This window comes from Pongo pygmaeus, chromosome 14 (genome assembly GCF_028885625.2).
Source record: "Pongo pygmaeus isolate AG05252 chromosome 14, NHGRI_mPonPyg2-v2.0_pri, whole genome shotgun sequence".
NCBI lineage: Eukaryota > Metazoa > Chordata > Mammalia > Primates > Hominidae > Pongo > Pongo pygmaeus.
The window spans coordinates 26,021,972-26,048,397 of NC_072387.2; the positions used below are offsets into that span (position 1 = coordinate 26,021,972).

Genomic DNA, 26,426 nt, shown 5'->3' on the forward strand with positions numbered 1-26,426 from the left:
TTCACAAGGCCAGTCTACAAGCTCTGAGAGTCTTTCTTCTGCTTGGTCTATTTTGCTATTAATACTTATGATTGCCTTATGAAATTCTTGTAGTGTGTTTTTCAGCTCTATTAGGTCAGTTACATTCTTTTCTATACTGGGTATTTTGTCTGTAAGCTCCTGCTTACATTGTTCCTTGGCTTGGGTTTCAGTGTGCTCCTGCTTCTCAGTGATCTTCATTCCTCTCCATATTCTGAATTCTATTTCTGTTATTTCAGCCATCTCTGCCTGATTCGGAACCCTTACTGGAGAGGTAGTAACAGTTGTTTGAAGGAAAGAAGGCACTCTGGCTTTTTGAGTTGTCAGGGTTCTGTGCGAGTTCTTTTTCATCTTTGTGGGCTTATATTCCTTCAACCTTTGAAGTTGCTGACCTTTGCTTTTTTTTTTTTTTTTTTTTAATTTTTTTTTAAATTTTTTTGAGATAGGGTCTTGCTATGTTGCCCAGGCTGGAGTGCCGTGGCATGATCTTGGCTTACTGCAGCGTCCGCCTCCCAGGTTCAAGTGATTGTCCTGCCTCAGCTTCCTGAGTAGTTGGGATTACAGGCACATGCCACAACACCCAGCTCATTTTTATATTTCTAGTAGAGATGGGGTTTCACCATGTTGGCCAAGCTGATCTCGAACTCCTGACCTTAAGTGATCCGCCTGCCTCTGCCTCCCAGAGTGCTGAAATTACAGACATGAGCCACTGTGCCCAGCCAATTTTTTTTTTTCTTGTACCCTATATTTGATGACCTTGAGGGTTTAACTGTGGAATAAGGTGGATTCAGCCAAGTGACTGTGTTCTGGAAGGTTTTAAGGGACCGGTGCTGAGTTCCTAACTCCTGGACTGTGTGCTTTAACTCCGGGGTACTTATATCAGTCTCAACTTTATTCTGTCTTCCTGGAGCGTAGGTATCCACTGCGCTGGGGAGACTGACGTGTTTGGGGCCACTGATCACTACACTCGATGGATGGTGTCAGTCAAAGCATTTGGTAGTGCAGTGACAGCAGGATCCATCCTCATTGGCATGTGCCAGCAGCAGTGCAGCATGATGGGGTGCACACTTGTTGGCTGTGGTAGGGTGCTAGTTGGTGCTGGGGTGCCTGCCTCCCATCCTGCACTTGCTACAGTGGTGGATACAATGTGGCTAGGGGGTGGAGTGGGGAACCCCTGTCAGCTACTGTGCCTGTGGTTGCACTGGTGGTGGTGGTGGTGGTGGTGGTGGTGGTGGTGGTGGTGGTGGCGGCAGGGCGCTGGCAGGTCTTTGTGCATTCTCAGGTCTTTGTGCAGGTCTTTGTGCATTCTCAGAGGGCTCTTGGTCACTCAGGGAGGTGGAGTGTCCGCTGTTCTGTGTGCCTGGTTTTGCTCTGGGCAGTGTTGGTGAAAGGGCCAGGTTGTGGTAGGGGCGGGGCTGACTGCTAAGGCTCCAACTGCAGTGTTGTTGGTGGGGCAAGGTGGGGGTGAAGTGCACTCCTGCTGCATGAGTGGCAGGGCAGGGTGCACACATACACGTGGGTGCTGGCTGGGTGAGGCAAGCAAAACCTGCCTGCACATGGCAAAGGGATGTGGGAAGTATCCATGGGCCCCAGGGGAAGCTGCAGTGTGGGGAGGGAATGGGTGGCACTGCTGCGTGTCTGTGGGGGCCACCCCACTGGGGGTCTCCAGTGGTCAGGTTCCGTCTGCCAGGGTAGAAGCTATGATGGGGGCTCCTAGGACACTCGAGGCTGACCTGAAAGCAGATACTTTCACACTGAGACCCTGCAAGAGGCCAACAGATCAAGGGCTGCTCAGGTCAGACTGGCCTCTTCTTACGGGCAAGACCTCCCTGCAGAGTTCAGATCTGACAGTTGCCCTAGGGTTAAAGTCTCCTATGGGAGCAAGTTGATTCTAGGTGGATGGTCATCCTTGGCTGTGCTCCACTACAGAGGCCCCTGCACCAAACCCTGTGGGCTCCACATCAGCTGGCTTGCTGCCCCTACAACTTCTTTAAGCAGCTTTCCCTGCCAACTTAAGTGTCCCTGCTTGTTGAAGGGTTTCCTCCTGCTGAGATTCCAGAGGCCTGTGCCCAGAGCAGGTTGCTCTCTGCCAGTTCAACTAACTTGTGCCCTCAGTATATTGGGGGTCAGGAACAAGTCCCAGTGTGTGGTAGCCCCATGCAGCGTTCCCAGATTCCTTCTCCTTCAGTCAAGCTTCTCTCTGTCTTCCCTCCTCTACTCTTGGTGCTTTCCCTCTGAAGATCTCTTAGGAGTGCAGCAGTACTCTCAGTCCCTCCGGGGCAGCTCTTCTACCTGGCTGCATCTAATCAGCCATCTTGCCCCAACATCTGCTTTTATAAAGTCGGTCTCTTTTCACACATTGCATTAATTTCTTCCTAGATAAGAAAATGAGTGTAAATTTGGACTTGTGGGGAGTCAGAAAGATTACAAGAAAAGAGCATTAATTCCTATGTTGATAACATGGAAAACCATCTCAATGCTGAAACTTCATTGTGGGTACAGTTGTAAAGCATGTGAAGACAGGCCAGGCGCGGTGGCTCACTCCTGTAATCCCAGCACTTTGGGAGGCCAAGCTGGGCAGATCACTTGAGGTCAGGAGTTCAAGACCAGCTTGGCCAACATGGTAAAACCCCATTTCTACTAAAAATACAAAAATTAGCCATGCATGGTGGTGCATGCCTGTAATCTCAGCTACTCGGGAGGCTGAGGCAGGAAAATCACTTGAACCTGGGAGGCGGAGGTTGCAGTGAGGTGAGATGGCACCACTACACTCCAGCCTGGGAGGCGGAGGTTGCAATGAGGTGAGATGGCGCCACTACACTCCAGCCCGGGCGACGGAGCAAGACTCTGTGTCAAAAAAAAAAAAAAAAAAAGCATGTGAAGACAGACATTATCATGACTTCAAATTTGTTAAGGCCTCTAAAGAAACAAATGAAATAGTTGAATATGGAGAACAGTATTTAGTTTACTTTATCAAGGTATTGGTATTAAAATGATACTACTAGGAGAATTGCAGGAGTTCTGGTGCAGTTCTTTAATATCTGCAATTCACCATGTTAACTAGCATATTGTAAATAAAAAAAGGAAGATGCTTTCCAAGTTAAGAGCTATAAAGTAATTCCCAAGTTGTTAAGAGCTGTGAAGTAATTGAGACTAAGAGGTTTGATGTACTAAAAAAAGTTACTTCATTACTTTACTATTGCTTCTATATGATGTAAACTTTAAAAATTCAGGCTCAAATTTTAGAAATACAGAGGACAAACATACACTCTAAAACGTGTTTATTTCAGTCTAAACAAATGTTTTGTTTATAGATACTAGTGTTTTTGAGAAATCACTCAGAAAATGTTACTTCATCGCCTTGCAATGCTTGATGTTAGTTTAGCACATACAAGTGCACTTTTATACCCATTGTTTAGGAGGTTTTATTTTTAAATTTTTCTTTTGGATAATCTCAAAACAATAAAGGCATTTAGTGAGTACAAATTTGGAAATCCCATTTTATTTTTATATCTATTTTCATTGTTTATCTTATTGTTTGAGACAGAAATTGTTACCATGTGATGATGATTTCCCTGTCATTTTACTGTACAAATATCTGCCTAATTGTAAAATTATGAATATAAAATTTTAATATTGTATAATCTTTCTTGGAGGATTTTGTTGTTGTTGTTCACAACACATACTGAATGTATTTCTCTGTTCGGCTTCTTTCTTTGAATGAATGATCTCCCAGCTTTAAAAAATATTACTGGGGCTGGGCGCAGTGGCTTATGCTTGTAATCCCAGCACTTTGGGAGTATGAGGTGGGAGAATCACTTGAGGCAAGAAGTTCAAGACCAGCCTGGGGAACATAGTGAGAGCCCATCTCTGCAAAAAAAATTAAAAATTAGCCAGGTGTGATTTCATGCCCCTGTAGTCCCAGATACTCAGCAGGCTGAGGCAAGAGAATTGCTTGAGCCCAGGAGTTCGAGGCTGTGGTGAGCTATGATTACACCACTGCACTTAAGCATGGGTGACAGAGCAAGACCCTGTCTTAAAAAGGAAAAAAAAAAAATTACTGAGAGCGGTGGCTCACATCTTTAATCTCAGCCCTTTGGGAGGCTGAGGTGAGAGGGTTGTTTGAAGTTGGGAGTTCTAGTCCAGCCTGGGCAATATAGCGAGACTCCATCTCTACAAAAAATAAAAATAAAAATAAATTAGCCAGGCATTGGTGGTGCATGCCTGTAGTCCTGGCTCCTTGGGAGGCTGAAGTGGAAGGATCACTTGAGTTCAGGTTTTTGAGGTGACAGTGAGCTCTGATCACACCACTGCACTCTGGCCTGGGAGACACAGTAAGACTTTGTCTCTAAATTAAAAAAAATATATATATATATATGTGTGTGTGTATATATATATGTGTTTGTATATATGTATGTGTATATATATTTATATATATGTGTGTATATATATGTATATATATGTGTGTGTATATATATGTGTGTGTGTATATATATATATAAATAGAGAAGTTTGGGATTTGTTTCCCTTTTTTTGGGAAGCAAAGGTATGTTCTTTGGCAAAAGACCATGTTATTGTAGATGTCGTGTGTTCCACCTTGCTACATATTTTAAAAGATAGTTATTTCTGTTTTCATTTATGCAGAATTCAGTGATGAGGATTTAATGAAGCAGTGCATTTCAGAATATACAAGAAATACTTTAGTCAAATGCCAGGTTACAATCATCTAGTTATGTTTAATGTCAGTATTCTTTACCTTAAATACATTATATATTCGTGCCTTATTTTAAACAGATCTTTGTATAATATACACAATAGCTTATATATTATACTAATCTGAGGAATAAAGGTAAGAATATTTTTGTTACATGGTAGAAATTTATAAAGCAATTAGCAATGCTGATTTTTCTATACGACCAAATATGCAGCACAATCTTTGAAGTGTGAAGAGTTGTCTCTCTTCATTCATCCTTGGTTTTTCTGCCTGCAGCCATTATTGTAATCAAATGGTAACTTTATTCTCTGTGCTTTCTACTTGAGTCAGACTGTATTTTCTTATACCCCCCCATGCATCCCTTCTATTCACCGTTGCCATGGTATCATCTTGAAAACGTGGTAAACTAATTATGGGGTCCCCCCCTTTTATCTTTTTTTATTTAAATACTCACAAGTTTATATATTAGTACATTAAAACCTATGACCCTTACAAATCATTCCGGCTTATCAGAAAAATAAGCTTCAAGCCAAAGGAAAAAAAGTGCTTCATCACAGAAACTTAAAAATCAACAGCTAGCCAATCTGGCTATTATTTCGTGTTTAGCCATGAACATTTCTTAAATGGTAGTACACACACATTGTATTTTTACCTTCTCTTATGTTTGCACTTTAGATTGAGAGACAACTACCTATAGTATAAATAACTTCTACATTTTTATTTATTTAAATTTAGTTTTATGCTTAAAAATTGTTTTACTTGACAAGACACTGAATGAACTGTGTTTTCTGATCTATATCATGGTTTGCTTCTAGATTTTATTAAATTCTGTCTCTTCTAAATTGGAATAAGAAATCTGTGACATCATGCAACCAAAAAATGCTGAAAATAAAACTAATGTATTTTTCTTCTCCCAGATATCTTTTTAGAAAGAAGTAGATTTTACTTTTCCTCAAATAAATGTTTCCAGGCATAATGAAAAGCCAGATAGTTCTTTTGATCTGTGTAAGTTTAAAAGTTTTTAAGAAAAAGAATTTAGTATCGTAATGCAATAATAGCTAGAAGGTGTTTGATAAATTGGTAAAGATAATATTTCAAAAGGTCCACTGTTTCCCAAGAGTATGTCTATTAAGACCTAAGCTTTTCTTAAACTGTATTACTTTCAATTGCACAGTTTTTAAACACAGGCTTTGTTTTCCAAACAAGTAGTGAATGGTGGCAATATTAAATTCTTAATACAAATGCCCTCTAATAGTCTTAACAGTATGATTTATGGGCTTTAAATTAATAATATTAGACTTGTATAATTTTTCTTTATAAACAGCTATATCCATTTTGTAAAATTTTTTTTGAAATTATTTTTAGGAAAATAATATTTAATATTCGAATATTGCCTTAAATATATATTTTTGGTCACTGGAGAGTTCCTATGCTTTGCATAGTACCCAATCACCTTTTATCACTGCATTCTTTTTTTAAAAAAAATTTGTAGCGAATCACTCCATTGTGCTCAGAAAGCTGTATTGAGAAGTCATAAAGGATTTCTGTTTAAAGCGTTTGTTAAATACCCCTATCTTTTTCGTATTCATGGTTCTCCCCTGGAAAATTAGGTTTGTTTGGTGAAATAGGGAACAAATGGATAGGAAAGTTTAAAAAGATGTATATATCAACCAGAAATGAAAAGTTGAAACTATCCAAGACATGAAAGGGACTGGGTCAGGATAGGCTGAATGACCTTTTGCCAGTTATTGAAAATGAAATTTCTGTTTAGCTGATAGGTTGGATTAAGGTTTTTGAGTCAGAGTTTAGTACCTGGCTGTTACTTAGATTTGTTTGAACCTGTGACTTTTTTTTTTTTTTTTCTCTCCCCCTTAGTTTGCTATCCTTGATTTCACAATGACAAGAAAACCACAAAATAGATGATGCAGTATTTTTAAAACCAGAGACTTATGTCCCATTTATTTTATTTTTTATGATGTCTTAATGGTTCTTTTTTGCAAATGGCTAGGGAATGCAGCTTAGGGTGGAGTTGTGTTCGTGTTGGTAAGGAATGATGGTCATTAATGATCTTTTTAAATTGGCCATCATATTTTAGCTGAATTCCAGACACTTTACTAGGAGTTTGCATGAGTGGATGTAAAAGAAACAAAAGTTCACAACCTCCAAAATTTTGATTATGGCATTAAAGTTGGAATTATTAGTATTGAGTTCTCACTTATTGTTTTTTTCAGGCTGAAAAAATACATGCCTATTTTGTTTACATTTGCCAATTGGTATTACTCTTGCCCCTTTTTTCTTTGGGTAGAGGGAAATTATCAAAATTTGTTTTGAACCTTTAAAAGAAGGGAGCTTCAAGTATTGATTCAATAAAAACCAAGTGTCTTAATTGTAGAACGATGAAGTGATTCCACTGTTCAAATTCTTGAGGTGGAATGTGTTTGATTTTATGCCCTTGACCGTCCAAATTATTGTATAAATGGAAATACTGCTACTAAGAGTCAGCATAGTACATGTAATGATTTGAATTAATACAGATTTCTGTTTTAAATGTTAAATGGAGAATCTTCTTGTAGCATTTTATTTGTATTGTGTTAGGATATTTATTCTCTACTCATTTATAGTAACTCATTTTGTCTTTATTGCTTAGTGTACAGGATAAAGTCTAGGTTTTGACTTGGTTGTCTGCCTTTTGAATCCTATCTCTGCATTTTTAATATTTGACCTTAGTCAAGTCATTTAATCTTTTTAGATCTTAGTTTGCAGTACCCATTTTGCAGGGCTGTTGTGAAGATTTATAGAGAGTAGATACAATGGGTTTGGCTTTTATTTCAGGTTCTCAGTGAACAGGTAGTCAGGCTGTAACTCTGCTTTTGGTTCCTGCACTGTTCAGAATCAGTGAATAAAGTATTAAGCTTCCATTTCCTTCCTTTATGCTTTGTCTTTTCTTTGAGCATAAATTATAAAAAGGGAAAAGGAAACTGAAAGAAAGAAAAGAAACCCTGGAACAATTCTATGGTTATTTCGAAGAACAGTCTCACTGGTGAGAATTTAACAAAGGGACTTTTTTGTTATTGAGTGAAAATATGATCTTGGTTGATATTAAGTGCTATTGTTACTGAGATGATCACATAATACCATCAGCAGTATAAAATTTGGATTCACAAGTTTTTGGACAAGAGTTGTGATATTGCATCACTTAGTAGTCATAATTTATACTATAAATCTTCATTTAACATTTATTCAGCAGGAGAAATACCTGACCTGGAGAAAAAAAAAGAGCCTGTGTTCTAACCTTGGGGTATGTTTGTTATGTAAGACCTGTTTGTCAACACAGTCATTTGTTAATATTCCTGACCAGGAATTTTGACATGGCATTTGTAGAATTCCTCTTGAAATACAACGTGAGAAATTTCAAAATCCACAGTGTAAAACTCTAGATTGGAGTAATAAAGGAAAAGCCATAGCCACAATTATTATGAACTGCAAAATACTTAAGTTATTACTTTATCAGAATTTCTAAGCTGTTAAGCCAACAAGTAATTGAAAAAAATAATAATAATTCATTTCTAGATCAGAAACTTAAATTATGAAAAGAACTGTATTTGAAATTACATCGTTTTTCGGTATTTGAAGATATATCATTTATATTTTCGTTACACTCATTGGTCAAGACGTTAAGAAATAGTGAAAATGGGCAAAATCTAGGGAAATTAGGATCTCTAAAAAACAAAAATCTGTCTCAAGATTATTGATTCACCAAAATAAAGTACATTCCATGAATTTTAATTTGTTTTTCTTGTATCATTTTTTGGTATTGCAAGTTAAGTTGTGGACCTATTGGGCTGATTGTTTTCCTAGATGTGGGTCAAATTGCTTGTCTTATAGATATTATTGGTTTTCAGAACATTTAAACATTGAGTGTTTTAAAACATAAACTCGGAGTTCTTGTTATTAAAATTAAATAAATGTATTTATTAAAGCTTTTCAAATTTATATTAAACTGTTGAAAAATTGAAATTTTTCAAGTTAACATCCATAAATTTCCCATCATAAGAGCTTGCTTCAAAATTACCTTTGTCTTGTACAACTAAACTGGGAGATCCGTTCATTACTCATAAATGTTCAATGTAATGATTGTAGGAGACAATTCTGCCAGTATATTATATGGCCCTCAAAATTATTTAAAAACATTAAGATACATTCATTTGGTCTACCAATATATATTTAGTTATCCTACCTTTGTGATGCTGGTCTTTGACTTCTGGTAAGTATAGGATGGGACTTTGTCAATTGAGAAATTGCTTCTTTTTTTTTTTTCCACTTACTGTAGATTTTACTGTTTACAAATGATTTATATTATAGTTCTACTTTTTCTTTATCAGTCACGGTTTTATCACATTTGGCAATAATCACTGATAAACTTCTGGAAATCTTCAAAAATAATTTGCAATATCTGAAACCTTCCTTTTTAAATTAAGGCTGCAAGGTGTGACTGTTGTAAATCTCAAGGAACTCTTAAAGAGCGAGTTCAGTGGCGTGGGGAAATGAAACATTTCTGTGATCAACATTGCTTACTGCGTTTCTACTGTCAACAAAATGAGCCCAACATGACAACTCAGAAGGGACCTGAAAACTTACATTATGGTATGTAATAATTTAGGTGATAACTTGAAAACCCTGTACATCAGTCTTTACGTAGTTTTGAATCCAAAGCACTGATAATGAATAGTTGATTTTGGAGACAGCTTAACAGCAACTTAAATTCCGTAGATTCTCTGGGTCGAAGTACCCTTGTATGTTGTTTTTATAAATGTATTGCTTTTTGTTTTATTGTCTTTTTAAAATTTCATGCTAATTGAGAAAAGGCGTAGTTGAGAGTGAGGAGAAGCTAAACAGTGCTATAACAAATTTTAAAAAGAATAGACGTCTACCTATCGTGTCATCTGCAATTTTAAATGAAAATTATTTTTAGCAAATCATATTGCTAGGGAGTAGGTTGGGAGGAAGAACAAAAACCCTGTAGAAGCTGTAATTTTTTAAAAAAAATATATCATTTAAGATATAAATCTAAGAATATATAATAGTATTTCCCCGAAAGCAGTGTATACTTTCAGAGGGGATGAAAGGAGAAAAGGATTAATTTCATTTATTCACCTGTATATTTCTATACTTTATACACATTTGAAATTCTTTCCTTAAAATAGTCTAAAATATTTTCCTTAGTCACATTTTAAATTAGTGAAATTTAATGAGAAATAGGGATTTAGAACATTCTGAAGAAAGAGTATTTGTCTTATTTTAAATTTTTTGTGTTTTTTAGATCAGGGTTGTCAGACGTCTCGAACCAAAATGACAGTAAGTATTGGTGAAATGGAGTGCTAAATTGTGATTTTCATAATATGGGGTAAAAAATAATTAGGCCAATTTAATGTGATCATAATAGTAATTTTTTTTGTTTTTTGGTTTTTTTTTTGCTTTACTGAGACGGTGGAGTATTCAGCTGAATTATATTAATAGCAGAGACTGTCATGCATGCTAAATAATATAAAGGAGAATTAATTATAGCCTCTACTCACAATGGGGCGATAGACATAAGTGATATTTCAGTTGACGGATGTTTCCATAATAGATGCATCTTTAAGACAATGGCAATAGTCTGTTTGAAATTAAGACAATGGCAATAGTATGTTTGAAATGACTGTATTTGTTCTGAAAGATACGAATAAGCTGACTGTAAACAGTTGAGTAGAAGATTGCCAGATAGGCATGAAAAGTAGGAGAATAATAGAGTACTAAGCACATGTGTATTTGGCAGAACTACTTACTAGAGCCAAACTTGAAGGGGATCTTTGGTGGAATAATGGAAAATGAGGCTAAAGGAATAGGCTGAGGCAGATTATTAATGGCTTTATGCATTTATTTTTCAAGTAGAGATCTGAAGATATATGTTGGTGGCTAGAATTTTTTGAGTTTAAAATTTTGGGAAATACACAGTGTGTCCTGGATTTTTTTTCCTCCAATTTATTTTTCTTTTGGTGTAATACATCAAATTCTACTTTTGTTAGCATTTTAAGAGTTTTATAGGTTGAAAGTGGCCATTGATGTTACTAATGACTACTAAAGATAAGAGGCAGTGCTTTTGCCACTGCCTGGCCTTGGCGTGCTGCATCTTACAGCAGTCACCAGTGGTGGATCCTGCTATTTCTGGCATCCTTATCCGAGGGAAGCTCTTTAGGAGTCATTTATTGGCAATAAAGTCACTGGGCTAGTTCTTGTTGTGTTACAAAAGAACAGATTAGTGGTTCCTAGCTCTGACTACTCATTAGAATCACCTGGCGAATTTTCAAAAACCTTCCAGTGCCTGGGTTCCAACCCAAAAATTCTGTATTTTTAAAAAGTTCTGGCTGGGCGCGATGGCTCACGCCTGTAATCCCTACAACAAGGCAAGTGGATCACCTGAGGTCAGAAGTTCGAGACCAGCCTGGCCAACATGGTGAATCTCCATGTCTTATAAGTACCGCGTGCTAACCGATTGCGCCACTGGAGCCACAAGGTGAATCTCCATGTCTACTAAAAATACAAAAAATTAGCCGGGCGTGGTGGCGGGCACCTGTAATCCCAGCTACTCAGGAGGCTGAGGCAGGAGAATTGCTTGAACCCGGAAGGCAGAGGTTGCCGTGAGCCAAGATCGTGCCATTGCACTCCAGCCTGGGTAATAAGAGTGAAATTCCATCTCCATTAACAAAACAAAACAAAACAAAAAAAGTTCTTTAAGATTCTAATATGTAACCAGACGTGAGAATCACTGATATAGATGAAAATTGGTATTTTTACATTTATTCTGTTCAGTGTTTGTTTTTGATGTTAATAGTTGGACAGAATCCTAGAAAAGTAAGAATACTTTTTCCACACCCCTCCTTATGGAAATAACATTTTAAAATCAGATAATTTGGAAGTACGTATTCACTTGAATTATCTGATTTTAATACCAGACACTTTTATCCATGCTGAGGGTATGAAAGATGATTACTCCCTGTTTTATATTTATTATAAGGCAACTATTAGCATGATATTAAATATTTTTCTCCTCCTACAGCACTTGGACCAAACTATGTGACAGAGGGATAGAGGGAGCATTATTAATAGGGAAGGATAAGTAAGGCTGCCATTGCAGCTGTTGCCTTTTGTCATATAAAGTCCTCTCCCATCTTTTCTTTGTAAGCTTTTGGAATCTTCTAATTCTCCACCCATAAACTTCAAAGGATAGGAGCTTAGCTGTATAATTTTGGGCAAGTTACTTCACTGTTCTTTTTGTGAGTTTCTTTATTTGTAAAATCAAGATGAATATAGTACCTACCTCATGATGAATACTAAATGTGGTGTAGCTGTTTTGTTCCAGACTTCATAGAGGCAGTACGTATAGTAAAGAACATAAACTTTGACATCAGATGAGTCTTACTTGAATCCTGATTTCAGAACCTTTGGCTCAGTGCCTCTTGCCAGGTTATATCACTTCTGAGCCTCAGTTTCCTCCTGTGTAAAATGGAAATGATAAAAAGTCCTACCTTTGTAGTGTTAGGAGTATGCAATAAGATTTGGTGCTTTTCATAGTCCCTGGCATCTAGCAAATACTCAACAGATGGTGGCTTTTGTCATTATAATTTTTTTTCTTTTGGGTCCTACTTCAGCATACACAAATAACTGGATCCTGCCTATTGACTAAAAAAGTAAAAAAGTTCAAAAAACAAGTTTGGTTCAAGTGTAGATTTTCACCAAGTGGCATAGTTAATTGACATAAAGTAGTATTTGCAGAATGGCAAGAAGTGCAACATTGAGTAATCCCAGGACATCTGTGACTTTAGATCCTCTCTTCTGGGATTCCAGTTAAGACCGAACTTTCCTAATGCCTGGTATGTAACAGATACTGTTTGCTAAGTTATTCTTTCCATTATACAATGGTGGAAATTGAGGCATAAGAGATTGAGTGACTTGCCTGACGTCACACAGCAGTAGCTTTAAGTATAGTTGACCCTTGAACAACATGAATTTGAACTGCATTTGTCTACTTCCACATGGGTTTTGTTTTTTTTTCCCCAACCAAACTTGGATGGAAAATAAAGGATTTGCAGGATGCGAGTTTGAGGGCATACTTTTCATATGGGTGAGTTCTATAAAGGCTGACTGTGGGAGTTGTGTACGCAGATTCTGGTATGAGGAGTAGGGGTAGGGGCATTGGTGGATGGTGGTGGTCCTAGAACCAGTCCTCCACATATACTGAGAGATAATTGTGCAGTCAGTCTTCATTCATGGATTTCAAATTTGCCTACCCACCAAAATTTATTTGTACCCCTTAATCAATACTTAAGTGCTTTCACAGGCATTTGTAGATGTGCAGAGTGGTGAAAAATTTGAGTTACCCAATGTGCATGTTCCCAGTTGAAGTAGAACAAAGCAATGCTGTGCCTTTTTGTTTCAGCTCTCATACTGTAAACAAGTGTCCTTTTCTTAGTCTAATTAGTGTCAGGGTGTTTTGTTTTTGTTGTTTGCATTTTTGTGTTTTTTTGTTGATGATTTTTGTTGTTTAGAAGGGCCAGCAAGTGTGGTGTTGATTGAAGTGCTGTCTAGTGTCACTAAGAACAAGAAAGCTCTGATGTACCTTATGGAGAAAATACTGTTGGAAAAGTTTCATTTAGGCATGAAGTTATAATGTTCTTGGTGTAAGTTCAGTATTAATGAATCAACATTATCGTACATCTAGAAAAAGGAAGAGGAAATTTGCCAGTCTACCCGAGTGCTATCGTAACATCTCTAGTTTGTGGTACAGCTAAGGAAAAGATAGAATAATGACTAAACTTATGGATTCATGAGATTATGACCAATTTTTTTTTTTTAAAGCATACTGAACAGCTTTCAGCTCACAGGTTAATCGGGGTTAGGAAAATGTTAAACCGTTCTTGGCTATGTGAGAGCTAGCTGGCTTACACATTTTAAGGCAATGTGGTATGAAAAATGTTAAACTTGAAGTTGAGGTGAGTTTTGCAGATCAAGATACTATGGAAGAATACCTACGAAGTGTTATACAGGGAAAAGGTTACATGGAAGAGCTAGTTTTCAACACTAATGGGACTGGCTTATTTTTACGAGGTCATTGGCATATAAACCTTTGAAATGCCCTTGGCCTTAATTCATCCAAAGAGTGTGCAAGCTTGTTATTGTATACCAATGCCAAGGACACCTTTCAATGCAGACTCTTGATACACAGAGCTCAAAATTCTTGAGCACTTGCAGGGGAAAACCTGAAGCGTGTATCATTTCCATTGGAGGTGGGACAAAAAAGCATGGTGATGCCCAAAATATTCTGGAATTGGTTTCATTGCTTCATCCTAGAGGTTGAACACTATCTTCAGGGTGAAAACTTAGCCTTCAAAGTTTTATTACTGGATAATGCCCCAGTTCGTTGCTATGAAGAACTTGGAAGTGCCCATCCCAATGTAGGAGTTCTTTTCGTGCCCCCAAATACTATGTCTCTTCTCCAGCCCCTCAGACAGGGCATTTTAAAGGCTTTCACAGTGTACCACATGAGGGAGCTTTGTAACAAGGCTTGTGAGGCTCTCGATGCCGACAAGGAAACCATCATGGATAGACTCCTGGAAGCAATCACGATATGCATCTTCTTGATTATGGCGACACAACCTGGGGGCAGTATAAAGCAGGCCATTGATAACTGTTGGGAAGATGTTTGATCAGACTGAAAAGGTGTTAAAGAAATTATAAAGAACAATGTTAAAAACATAATGTGCATCACACAGCAAATGAGCATAGAAGGCTTTGGCAACATGAAGGAAGGTGATATCAGAATGGAATTCTGTCTTGGGAAAAATTGTCAATAAAATAGAAAAATGTGGCCCTATGCTTGAGCACAGTCTCAATTTTAAGCGCTACTGAGAACATGCCTTGAGATGCTTAAAGGATCTGAGGTTAAAAGCTAAGCTGCCAAGGCTGACACAATTTTTGGAGCCACTTTGGGTAAGAAAATCACTGACATTGTCAACAAGGCACAAGAGCCAGTTCTACAACCTCGGTTTTCATGGGGCACATCAAGGTTGAGAGGTCAGATCACACAGTGCAGTGCCTCATCACACATTCTGCAGCTCCATCCACAGTGAAATTTTATTAATGTTTGTTTTGTTTTTGTGACAAAGTCTAACTCTGTCATCCAGGCTAGAGTGCAGTGGCAATATCTTGGCTCATTGCAGCCTCCGCCTCCCAGGGTCAAGCAATTCTCCTGCCTCAGCCTCTAGAGTAGCTGGGACTAGAGGTGGGCGCCACCATGTCCGGCTAATTATTTATTTATTTATTTATTTATTTATTTTTGTATTTTTAGTAGAGACAGAGTTTCAGCACGTTGGCCAGGCTGGTCTCGAACTCCTGACCTTAGGTGATCCGCCTGTCCTGGCCTCCCAAAGTTCTGGGATTACACATGTGAGCCAGTGCACCCGGCCAGCTTTTGTAAAACTTTGCTTAATTTTTGTTTAATATTTTTTAGGATTTTATTTGCATAAGGGTGTACAGTAAACAGTATGTGTTCACAGTGTTGTTTACTCTGTGATTACTGTACAATGTGTGAAGTACTGTACAGTGTGCATGTGCTGTGTGAGTGCTGTACAGTATGCATGTGCTGCATTATATCTGTACTGTTTGAGTTGATCTCAGTACAGTAGTGTATTACACAAATATTCTCTAATGAAATAGTTTTATTATAAAAAAATACTGTATGAAGTATCTTTAACAAAATTATGTATTTATCAGTTGATGAAAACATTGCGACCAGAGGCTTACAGGAACGTAATCTTGTATTTCCCATTGCAGCAGCGGTTCAGTAGTCATTGGGGCAACTGTATAGAACACAACTATTCCGAATTATGTACCTACATTTTCTCCATATCAATAGATGATGTGGAGAGTACCTTATTTTTACTCCCTTCCACTCGTATCTTCCACTTATTTCAGATTTTATTTATGTGGGGTTTTGTCTTGTTTGCGATGCAAATAATGCTACAGTGAACGTAGTGTGAAATATCTGAGAGACTGCATCTGTAGAATAGGGTTCAGAAATTGCCATTGCTGGGCCACAGGAAACACACAACTTAAAGTTTGAGGATATCTTTGGTAATTGTTTTCGTTTTTCTTTTCAAATGTATAATCATATTTAAAGCCATTTATCCAGCAGAGGGAGCGAGAGTATCAGAGAGCCATAATAACTGTTAGATCTTCTTTTTCTGAAATAAATTTAAAAGTGCCCAGGTATTTTCATAGTTCAGGTTTGCAACCTTGATTTTGTACTTAAAAGTTAGATTGTCTTTTTATATTTTTCTAAAATCATTCTGATGGTATCCTTTGAAGGTGATATAAATCTATAGAATGAATAATTGCTACCACTTAGCTAGTAGTTAGGATAGATACATATTGATCCTTATAGATTAAGAGTATGGTGAACATAGTGATAATAGCATAATTTGGTTATCCTCTTCTGCTTTTGTGTGTTCCCTTCTTAGGACTGAAAATCCTTCATTGACACCAGAAAGTATTGAAAATTAGACGTAAAAATAAAAATGTTTCTCTTTGCTTCTCCGTAGGGTTCAGCACCACCCCCTTCTCCAACACCTAACAAAGAGATGAAGAACAAAGCAGTTCTTTGCAAACCTTTAACAATGACAAAAGCTACTTACTGTAAACCTCACATGCAGACCAAATCTTGTCAGACAGGTAACTTAGGACAATGTGACCTACATACTTCCCCATACCTTCATCTCACCTAATGAAATACATGCTTTTCTTGAATGACACCTCCAGGATAGATTCATTTGGTCAATTTGTCATTTTCTGTTGATTTTGCTTACCTGATTTTAGATATTACCTGGAGAATACAGCATCTCATTTTAAATCATTATGATCAATCTCTGATAAAGGCTTAGAATACAAATTATGTCAAAAGTGAAAAAATACTATCTCGAAAATTTCCTTGGGGTTAAGACTACTAAAATTATAATGCCTCCTCTGAGAAAATCATCTCTTTGCATGTGGTTTGTAATGGTAACAGTTCTGTTTCCTTCCTGTCAGAATGAGATGAAATTATTCAAATATGTATTTTTTTAATCAAATTTACAGTGTTATCTGTGTATTTTAATTATTTGATTAAATAAGCCTTTGGGGGAGGTTGTTGAGGAGAGTATGGTAGGGTATCTGGAACTACATAGTATTTTTAAAGGATGTTTTCTTTCTTAAAAAAAAAAATCCCTAAATTCTGTTTGTATTTTCTGTAAGTTAGAACAGCTGCTACTTTCTTTTTTGTCCTGTTCTTTTTAAGTTACCCAGCTTGTAAAAACTGGGAATTTAAAAAAACAAAAGGTACTGAGGTAGTTAAATTTTTCTTTATCAAATTATTTTAACATTGAGCACCTGTATATAAGTGTTAGTTAACATTGCTCCTTAAATATGTTTTGTGTTTTTAGATGATACTTGGAAGACAGAATATGTTCCAGTGCCTATCCCTGTACCTGTGTATATCCCAGTTCCTATGCACATGTACAGTCAGAATATTCCTGTTCCTACTACAGTTCCTGTTCCTGTAAGTCACATTTTAAGTTCTTTCTCATTTTGAGATTTAGCAGGCACGGTTGGGAAAACAGTGTACAGTTGACCCTTGAACAACAAGAGTTTGAACTCCATGCATCCACATATGTGGATGATTTTTTTTTTTTTTTTCAATAAATATGGGCGGCCCTCTGTATTGGCAGGTTCCACATCCGTGACCAAACACAGACTGAAAATACAGTATTCTGCCTGTAATCCCAGCACTTTGGGAGGCTAAGGTAGGTGTATCTTCAGCCCAGGAGTTCAAGACCAGCCTGGGCAACATGGTGACACCCTGTCTCTACTAAAAATATAAAAATTAGCCAAGCACAGTGGCATATACCTGTAGTCCCAGCTACTTGGGAGGCTGAGGTAGGAAGATTGCTTGAGCTTGGGAGATGGAGGCTGCAATGAGCCATGACTGCACCACTGCACTGCAGCCTGGGCTATAGAGCAAGTCCTTGTCTCAAAAAAAATAAAAATAAAAAATTATTTGAGGATGTGAAATCTGTGTAGAAGGCTGACTCTAGGGGTGTGGAACTTGAGTATGCATAGACTTTGGTATCCATCCACAGGTGGTCCTGGAACCAATCCCCCAGAATACTGAGGATAACTCTAGTTGCAGTTACTAGTTTAGTGACGCTAATAAAACCATCTTTACCTTCTTCAACAGTTAACTTAGATTTAGTTGAATCTCTGTTGTCATGATTGATTGCTTTGTGTATAGTATGTATATGTTCATCCTCGAAAGTGACATTTCACAGATGTCTGCGCCTGCTCTATGCATATTAAGTTTTATATTTGGGTTCATTTTCAAAAGGAATATTTGTGGGCCATGTGCAGTGGCTCACGCCTGTAATCCCAGCACTTTAGGAGGCTGACATGGGCAGATCACCTGAGGTCAGGAGTTCAAGACCCGCCTGGCCAACATGGTGAAACCCCGTCTCTACTAAAAATACAAAATTAGTCAGGCGTGGTGGCGCATGCCTGTAATCCCAGCTACTGGGGAGGCTGGGGCAGGAGAATCGCTTGAACCTGGGAGGCAGAGGTTGCAGTGAACTGAGATAGCGCCATTGCACTCCAGCCTGGGCAACAAGAGTGAAATTCCATTTCAAAAAAAAAAAGAAAAATATTTGTGAAGCCATAAGGTTTAGAACTGAAACATAGAATTTCATATAAAATATTATTTTATCCCAAATCACTTGCAGTACTTAGAAGAACACTGTGTCAGGGCTTGGCTGTTATAGTCCCCTGGGGGACAGAAATACTTCAAAAATTATTTTTCTTTAATTTGAATTTCAAAAAGTAGATGCCTGTATTCTAGGCTTTCTTGTCACAGTTAACATCTTAGTTTTGTATGTGTTCTTTTCAAAGCTTTTATCCAGTGTGATATTACAAAGTAGATCATGTGTCAGAGTAATTTTTAATTTGGAAAAATACCTTTTAATGTTTAGTAAACCTAACTCAAAATGATTTGGTTAATTAGGTGCCAGTTCCTGTTTTTCTGCCTGCTCCATTGGACAGCAGTGAGAAGATTCCTGCAGCAATTGAGGAGCTAAAAAGCAAGGTTTCTTCAGATGCTCTTGATACAGAGTTGCTTACAATGACGGATATGATGAGTGAAGACGAGGGGAAAACAGAGACTACCAACATCAACAGTGAGCTACACTAAATTATACCTTGCGAATAAGTATTGTTATAAATACCTTGGTTATTTATAAGTATTGTTACAGTACTTTCCAAGGCATATCATTTTGTTTCAACTTATGTGGGGGTGAGGAAAGCATTGTAACAAAAATGTATTTTATATTAAGAGATCTACACCATATTTAGCCAGGTGCCCTCAGACAGATATCCAAAGCAGGAATTTGGTCTTTGGTCTCTGTTTTAAGCAGGATTTGACTCGTAAAATTAACTCAAAATTATTCCTGTTAATGGAGTAGTGCAGATGCAAAACTATAATAACTTTTGTAGTAGACTCTAATAATGATCAAAACTCTTATTTTGTAATAGTTATCCCTAGTTTTTTTTTTTTTTTTTTTTTTGAGTTGGACTCTTGCTCTGTTGCCCAGGGTGGAGTGCAGTAGCATGATCCCGGCTCACTGAGATCTCTGCCTCCTGGGTTCAAGCTATGCTTCTGCCTCGGCCTCCTGAGTAGCTGCAATTACAGGCACGTGCCACCATGCCCAGCCAATTTTTGTATTTTTAGCAGAGACAGGGCTTCACCATGTTGGCCAGGCTGATCTCAAACTCCTGACCTCAGGTGATCCACCTGCCTCCCAAAGTGCTGGTATTACAGGTGTGAGCTACCACACCCAGCCCCTAGTTTTCTTTTATTGCTTATACTAATAAAATAATTTGCATTATCTAAACCAGAGTTTATCTTAACCTCTGTTAGGGCAGTGGTTGCGCTACATGGTATAACATGATGAGTGTGTTGTGGATGATTCTAAGTCACTTAGAATATTTATTTTCCACCCTTAACCCTCTCTTGATACCCAGAGTCCTATTTCAACCTTGAGCTAATTCTTACCCTTACCCTAGAGTACAATCAAAATACTATAATTTTCTCTGGATTTAATAATGAGACAGTGTTTTTGAAGCACTGTGGTAAGGAGTTGTGAAATTAATTTAGTGGGTTGCAATCAGTGTTTTTGTTTAAGAAAAGAAAAACCTAAGTGGAACAGGGTAAGAAAAATGACAGTGTGAATCCCTCATAGAAAGGGTAAGTATTATTTTGTGAAACCAGTGTGTATACAGATGTCTTTCTGTTCCCCACCATCACCTTGCAGTATGTGCTGGATAAAATGCATTTCTTACCATGATTACAACACAAAAACACTTGAAAGCAACTGATCGAACCATTAAAAGGCAGTTGTTAATAAGCATATATTGAACGATTTGAGAAACCTGGGTCAAAATTCAAACAGTATTGAAAACTACAGTTGTCTACCCTCATTAGTTTATTTTTGACAAAAAATTGCTTTTAGAAATACTTTACTTGTTGAAGTTGTTTTACTATCAAAGCATACCTATTAGCTTTTGAAGGGAGTCTTCCTGTAAAATTTATAGGATTAAAAGTTTTCATGTGCTTGTGACTAATTATAATTATGAGGTTTATAGTGGTTTACATTTTAAGATAGTTATATATAAAATATGCCCTTTTCTTTTGTGACATTATAAGTATTTTTTTATATTGCATTTAAAATTAAATGACTTGCTTTTGCCAGATTAAATACAGATACCATTGGGGTTTTCTGTTTTGATTGCTAATGATAATATGGATTGATTTCAGGTGTAATTATTGAAACAGATATAATTGGTTCAGACCTTTTGAAGAACTCTGACCCAGAGACACAGTCCAGCATGCCTGATGTACCATATGAACCAGATTTGGATATCGAAATAGATTTTCCCAGAGGTACTCAAAACGTTTATGACTATGGAATTTAGTTATGGAGTCAACTGTGGTTATGATCATTTACCATTTGATGTTTGTGTCATTGCCTTTTAGCAGTGTTCATATTTTTTATTCTTGTTGTTATTTTTAAACTCACCTTAACAGTTAACTTCATATTTTGTTGTTGTTGTTTTTTAAAAACCCACCTTAACAGTTAACTTCTGGAATGAGATCACTTGATCCCAGGAGTTCAAGACCAGCCTGGGCAATATGGTGAAACGCCATCTCTACTAAAAATATAAAAATTAGCCAGGCGTGGTGGTGCATGCATGTAATCCCAGCTACTCGGGAGGCTGAGGCAGAAGGATTGCTTGAGCCCGGGAGGTAGAGGTTGCAGTGAGCCGAGATTGTGCTACTGCACTCCAGCTTGGGCAGCAGAGTGAGACCCTGTCTAAAAAAAAAAAAAAAAAAAAAACTTGTAGAAGTAATTCATTATAGAAAGTTTAAAGAAGTGTTTGTGTCCTTTTTAATTTAAAAATATTGTTAGCGTCTGGGTGCAGTGGTTTATGCCTGTAATCCCAGCACTTTGGGAGGCCAAGGTGGGTGGATCACCTGAGGTCAGGAGTTTGAGACCAGCCTGGCCAACGTGGTGAAACCCCGTCTCTGCTGAAAATACAAAAATTAGCTGGGCATGGTGGCGAGTGCCTGTAATCCCAGCTACTGGGGAGGCTGAGGCAGAATTGCTTGAACTCAGGAGACGGAGGTTGCAGTGAGCCAAGACTGCACCATTGCACTCCAGCCTAGGCAGTAAGAGCAAAACTCTGTCTCAAAAAAATTATATATATATATAATATATATAATTTATATATAATACATAAATATAATTTATATATATACAAATATAATTTTATATATAATATATAAATATAATTATATATATTATATAGTTTTTATATATATTATATATATATAGTTAGGTTTTTTTAAAGATCCTTTGAAAATTAAGTTCACCTTCAAAGGAAAAATTATTTTCAGGTCTTTTGTAAAATAAGTGTGCCCCATTTTTCATTATTTTCTTAATCCATGGATGGCTAATGTGCACACTGAGTAGAATGTAAAACATTAGTTTTTGGAAAAAACATTTAATAGATTGAATCAGATTTGTACCAAGACCATTTAGATCTTGTAATTGGATTTCAGACTATAATAATTTTTCTGGTATCAAACATTTTCATGAAAATTCTGTGTTGATATTCATTTTATATATGTTTTTAGGAGTTTGAACAGTGTTTGTCAGAATTCACAAACCATGTTAGGTACAATGAGTCATTTACTCCCCAGCCCAGCCCAGATTGTCCCCATGTACGAATGCTGGTTTACATCCTGTGGTTAGTTCTTTGTTGGCTGTGTTTATGTAACATAACCCTGTGCTATTTCATTTAAAATAAAAGTTCTGATTTGGTTGTCAGCTGCTGAGGAGCTTGATATGGAAAATGAATTTTTATTACCACCTGTTTTTGGTGAAGAATATGAGGAACAGCCCAGACCTCGATCTAAAAAAAAGGTACATTCACTTAATAGCCTATATAACAATATTTCTCTATAGGCAAACAAGAATACAGTGTTCTTTTAGTGTGCCTGAGAATATGGGAACATATTTTGTTTTCTAGGTTGGAAAATAATTTATTTTCTATTAATATAGAATATAGTAATTTATTACTACTATTTATTACTATTTCTATTTATATAGAAATAGTAATAATTTATTACTACTTCTAAGTAATAAAAATATCTCAGATTTAGTTGATACCTCAGCTAAACTTGTCTTGATACAAGGTCAAAATAGAAAACAGTTGCTAAAGTAGTAAGTTCAGTTCTTTGACAAAAATTTAGACTTTTCTAGGGAGCTGTTTTTTCCACGATTATTTCTGATGGGATTATCAGCGAAGTTGAAGTACACAGTTTATTATTTCTGGTCTCTTTTAGGCATACCAACACACATAGAAAGACATGCTGGACAGTTTGATCATTCAGGTAGACCAAATCTACATGCCATTAACAAGTGTAATTGTTATAATATTCTGTCAACTTTCTGTGTTTCTGACTTCCAACATAAAGCAGGTTTTAAAAATACCTTAAGAAAGCTTTCACAAATTGTCCCCAAAAGAAAGGAAAAAAACCTGAAAAGGGAGAGAATACTTGCAGTAGAATGAAGGTGGACTTCTGCTTGACACCAAACACAACAATTAACTCAAAATGAGCCATAGACCTAAATGTAAGAGCTAAAAATATAAAACTCTTAGAAGAAAACATAGGCCTAAATCTTAATGGCCTTATGTTAGGCAGTTTCTTAGGTAAGATACCAAAAGCACAGGGAAGAAAAGGAAAAATAAATAAACTGGACTACATCAAAATTAAAAACTTTTGCATTGCAAGCAATGCCATCAGGAAAGTGAAAAGGGGGCCAGGCACAGTGGCACCTGTAATCCCAGCACTTTGGAAGGCTGAGGCGGGAAGATTGGTGGAGCCCAAGAGTTTGAGACCAGCCTGGGCAACATAGTGAGACCTTTACAAAAAATAAAAAATAAAAACCAGCCAGGCATGGTGGCACGTGCCTGCAGTCCCAGCTACCTGGGAGGAGGATCGAGGCTGCAGTGAGCTATGATCATGCCACTGCACTCCAGCTTGGGCAACAGAGCAAGACCTCTCCTCAAAACAGAACTCCAGCATGGATACTTACCTGGCAGGGGAGATACCGTGATTACAAAACTCTAGCATGGGTGACAGAGCAAGGCCTTGTCTTAAAAAAACAAAAATAAAACAATAAAATAAAATAAAAAAGTGAAAAGTACTTAAGTGTCACTCTCTATAAGGTGGAGTTGTTGAAAAGTTCCTCAGTTTCTCTGTTACAGTAATATTTAGATTATTAGTTTATTGTCATATTTATTTTCTCATCATTGGTGACTCTCGCCACAGAATTTAATATGATTTTGTTGCACAAAGTGATTTATGTAGAAACATCCCATTTCCTGAACTATTAACTGACTGTTATCAGATTCAGGAATACCAGTCAGTTCAAAGCAAATACCTATATTTCATTTTTTCTTTTCTAATTTCATGACAGATTAAACAAATAACTATATTTGTAATTACAGATGACCCTTGTACAATGCAGTGGTTGGGCTCTGATCCCCCCTGCACAGTCACAAATTTGTGTATAACTTTTGACTCCCTCAGAAGTTAAGTACTAGTAGCCTACTCTTCACTGAGCCCCACCCCTGCACAGTCAAAAATTCATGTATTACTTTTGACTCCCTAAAAAGCTAACTACTAGTAGCCTCCTGTTTACTGGAAGCCTTGCTGATAACAGTTGATAAACACATATTTTATATGCTACATACTGTATTTTTATAATAAAGTTAGCTAGAGAAAATGTTATCAAGAGAATCATATGGGAGAGAAAATATATTTACGATTCATTAGGTGGAAATAGATCATCCTCATTGTCTTCAAGTTGAGTAGGCTGAGGAGGAAGAGGAGAGGTTGGTCTTGCTGTCTCAGGTGGCATGATTGGAAGAGGTAGAAGGAGGTAGGAGAGGCAGGCACACAGAAAAACGTGTCCAAGTGGACCCTTGCAGTTCAAACCCATGTTGCTTAAGGGTCAATTGTAATTTGCCTTTGTTGAGAGATGTCTTGTATAAAGTAATGAAATAATGTAGGCTTTAAAAAAGATATTATTATGGTGTTTTTTACTAATAGGGAGCCAAGAGAAAGGCTGTGTCAGGATACCAGTCTCATGATGATAGTTCTGACAATTCAGAATGCAGCTTTCCTTTCAAATATACGTATGGCGTAAACGCATGGAAACACTGGGTCAAAACTAGGCAACTTGATGAAGATCTTCTGGTATTAGACGAGTTAAAATCTTGTAAGTGTTTTAATTTTGTTTCTCCTAAGTCCTATTTAAAATCAAGATTTCTGTTATTGAGTACCTTTAAATTTAAAAAACATAAATGTAACTTAAAATACCTGTAAGAGTGCATTTTATTTTACTTCAGAGCTCTTACAAAGAATAACGTCAGAAAGTTTCTTAACCTTAATAAGACACTAAATAATAACAATTATTTTTTATTTTATGTATTTTTAGCTAAATCAGTAAAGTTAAAAGAGGATCTACTCTCTCACACCACAGCTGAGCTTAACTATGGGTTAGCTCATTTTGTCAATGAGATCCGACGGCCAAATGGAGAGAATTATGCACCTGACAGCATCTATTACCTTTGCCTTGGAATACAGGAGGTTAGTAATTTGATGGCTGCTTTCAAGTATAACATTAATAAGAAAAGTTGTGGTAGTTCTTGTTCCTGTAGCATTATGGAACCTTTATTGACTTACCAAGAAACACATCTACAAAGTTGTATATTTGCCACCATTTATATATAAATGATAATCAGGACGACATTCTTTCCTTACCCATTGCAGATAAATGAATTCACATTATAAGGCATGATATGTAGCCACATCTGGCTATAGATCCATGCTGATCTACATGTAAACAGAAAAATGTCATAACTCTGTAAATAGGTCTGTTTCACTGTATGCTTCTGATGTGTTTCTAACTTGTTAAATAGTATAACTACTCATTAATTCTTTGGCTATTTCATAAAAAGAGATCATTCTTTAGGGGTAAAGATAAACTTCATCCACATGTCAATGAGTTTGTTTTCTACAGTAAACATGGAGATCAGCTTTAAATAATGACCTCTAGTTCTGAACAGATTCCACAGATTTGTGCCCAGAAGTCAGAAAGAATCTCCAACTTCACATCCTATGTATTTTGAAATATGATTGATGACAGGGGAGCTCTCTTCAGAGTTTTGTTTGTAGGTCTAAAAATTCATTTTATTTTTCTAACAGGTGTTAGATAATGAAATAAATCACTGAAGAAAACTAGAGTTGTCTTAATTTGTGTTTTATTTACTTTTTCTTTAGGATAGAAATTTGCTTAAGATTCTGTAAGTGGTGGTGCAGATATATAGTGTACAGCTATAAATCACTATATTCAAGGACCATCATATATCTTGCAGTAGCAACCTAAAAGATACGTGAATAGGTTTACTTTTTTCTTATTCTCGTTTTATAGGTTTATGTGTACTTTGAGTCTCATGCTTAGATGATAATATAGGTCCACCATTCCACAAACCTCTGAAAACCAGAATTTTTTTTCATGAAAACACACTCAACAGTAAAACCTAACTTAAAGGATTGTGAAGCTGTTGTTGTCTTATTACTCTTGGTGTTAATATTCATCCATAGAACATTAACCATAGAATTTACTATAGAATTGTTAATGTTTCTAAACAAGTACAGAGTGTTTACCCACACCACTCGAGGAATATTAATGTATTATAATTATGTACATGCCCTGTTTCCCCTGTAAAATCCAAACAATGATGAATTCCAAAACATGTGACTCCAGTGGTTCTGGCTGAGGGGTTGAAGACCCATGTGTGTATTTTCCCTCCTCTTCTTTTATTATACCTAGGAGGGAGGGGGAGAGTAGGAGTAACATTTATATTGTACCAGGTGTAGATGAAATTGTCTTGGTCCTCTAGTTTCAGAACAATTTATTTAAGGAGAACATTTATATTTTAGAAATAA

At 36.8% G+C, this 26,426-nt stretch overlaps 1 protein-coding gene across 8 annotated transcripts in view; it reads left to right on the plus strand.

The window, feature by feature from the left end:
- ZMYM2 (zinc finger MYM-type containing 2) overlaps window positions 1–26,426 on the plus strand; it is a 128,067-nt gene that overhangs the window by 83,653 nt on the left and 17,988 nt on the right. For all 8 annotated transcript variants that reach the window (XM_063650558.1, XM_063650560.1, XM_054447228.2 and 5 more), the window contains 9 exons: window positions 9,211–9,376; window positions 10,053–10,087; window positions 16,369–16,498; window positions 17,245–17,360; window positions 18,852–19,023; window positions 20,661–20,786; window positions 22,235–22,329; window positions 24,525–24,693; window positions 24,913–25,064. In XM_063650558.1, coding sequence (XP_063506628.1) covers window positions 9,211–9,376; window positions 10,053–10,087; window positions 16,369–16,498; window positions 17,245–17,360; window positions 18,852–19,023; window positions 20,661–20,786; window positions 22,235–22,329; window positions 24,525–24,693; window positions 24,913–25,064 — 1,161 coding nt within the window. The remainder of the gene's footprint in view (window positions 1–9,210; window positions 9,377–10,052; window positions 10,088–16,368; window positions 16,499–17,244; window positions 17,361–18,851; window positions 19,024–20,660; window positions 20,787–22,234; window positions 22,330–24,524; window positions 24,694–24,912; window positions 25,065–26,426) is intronic.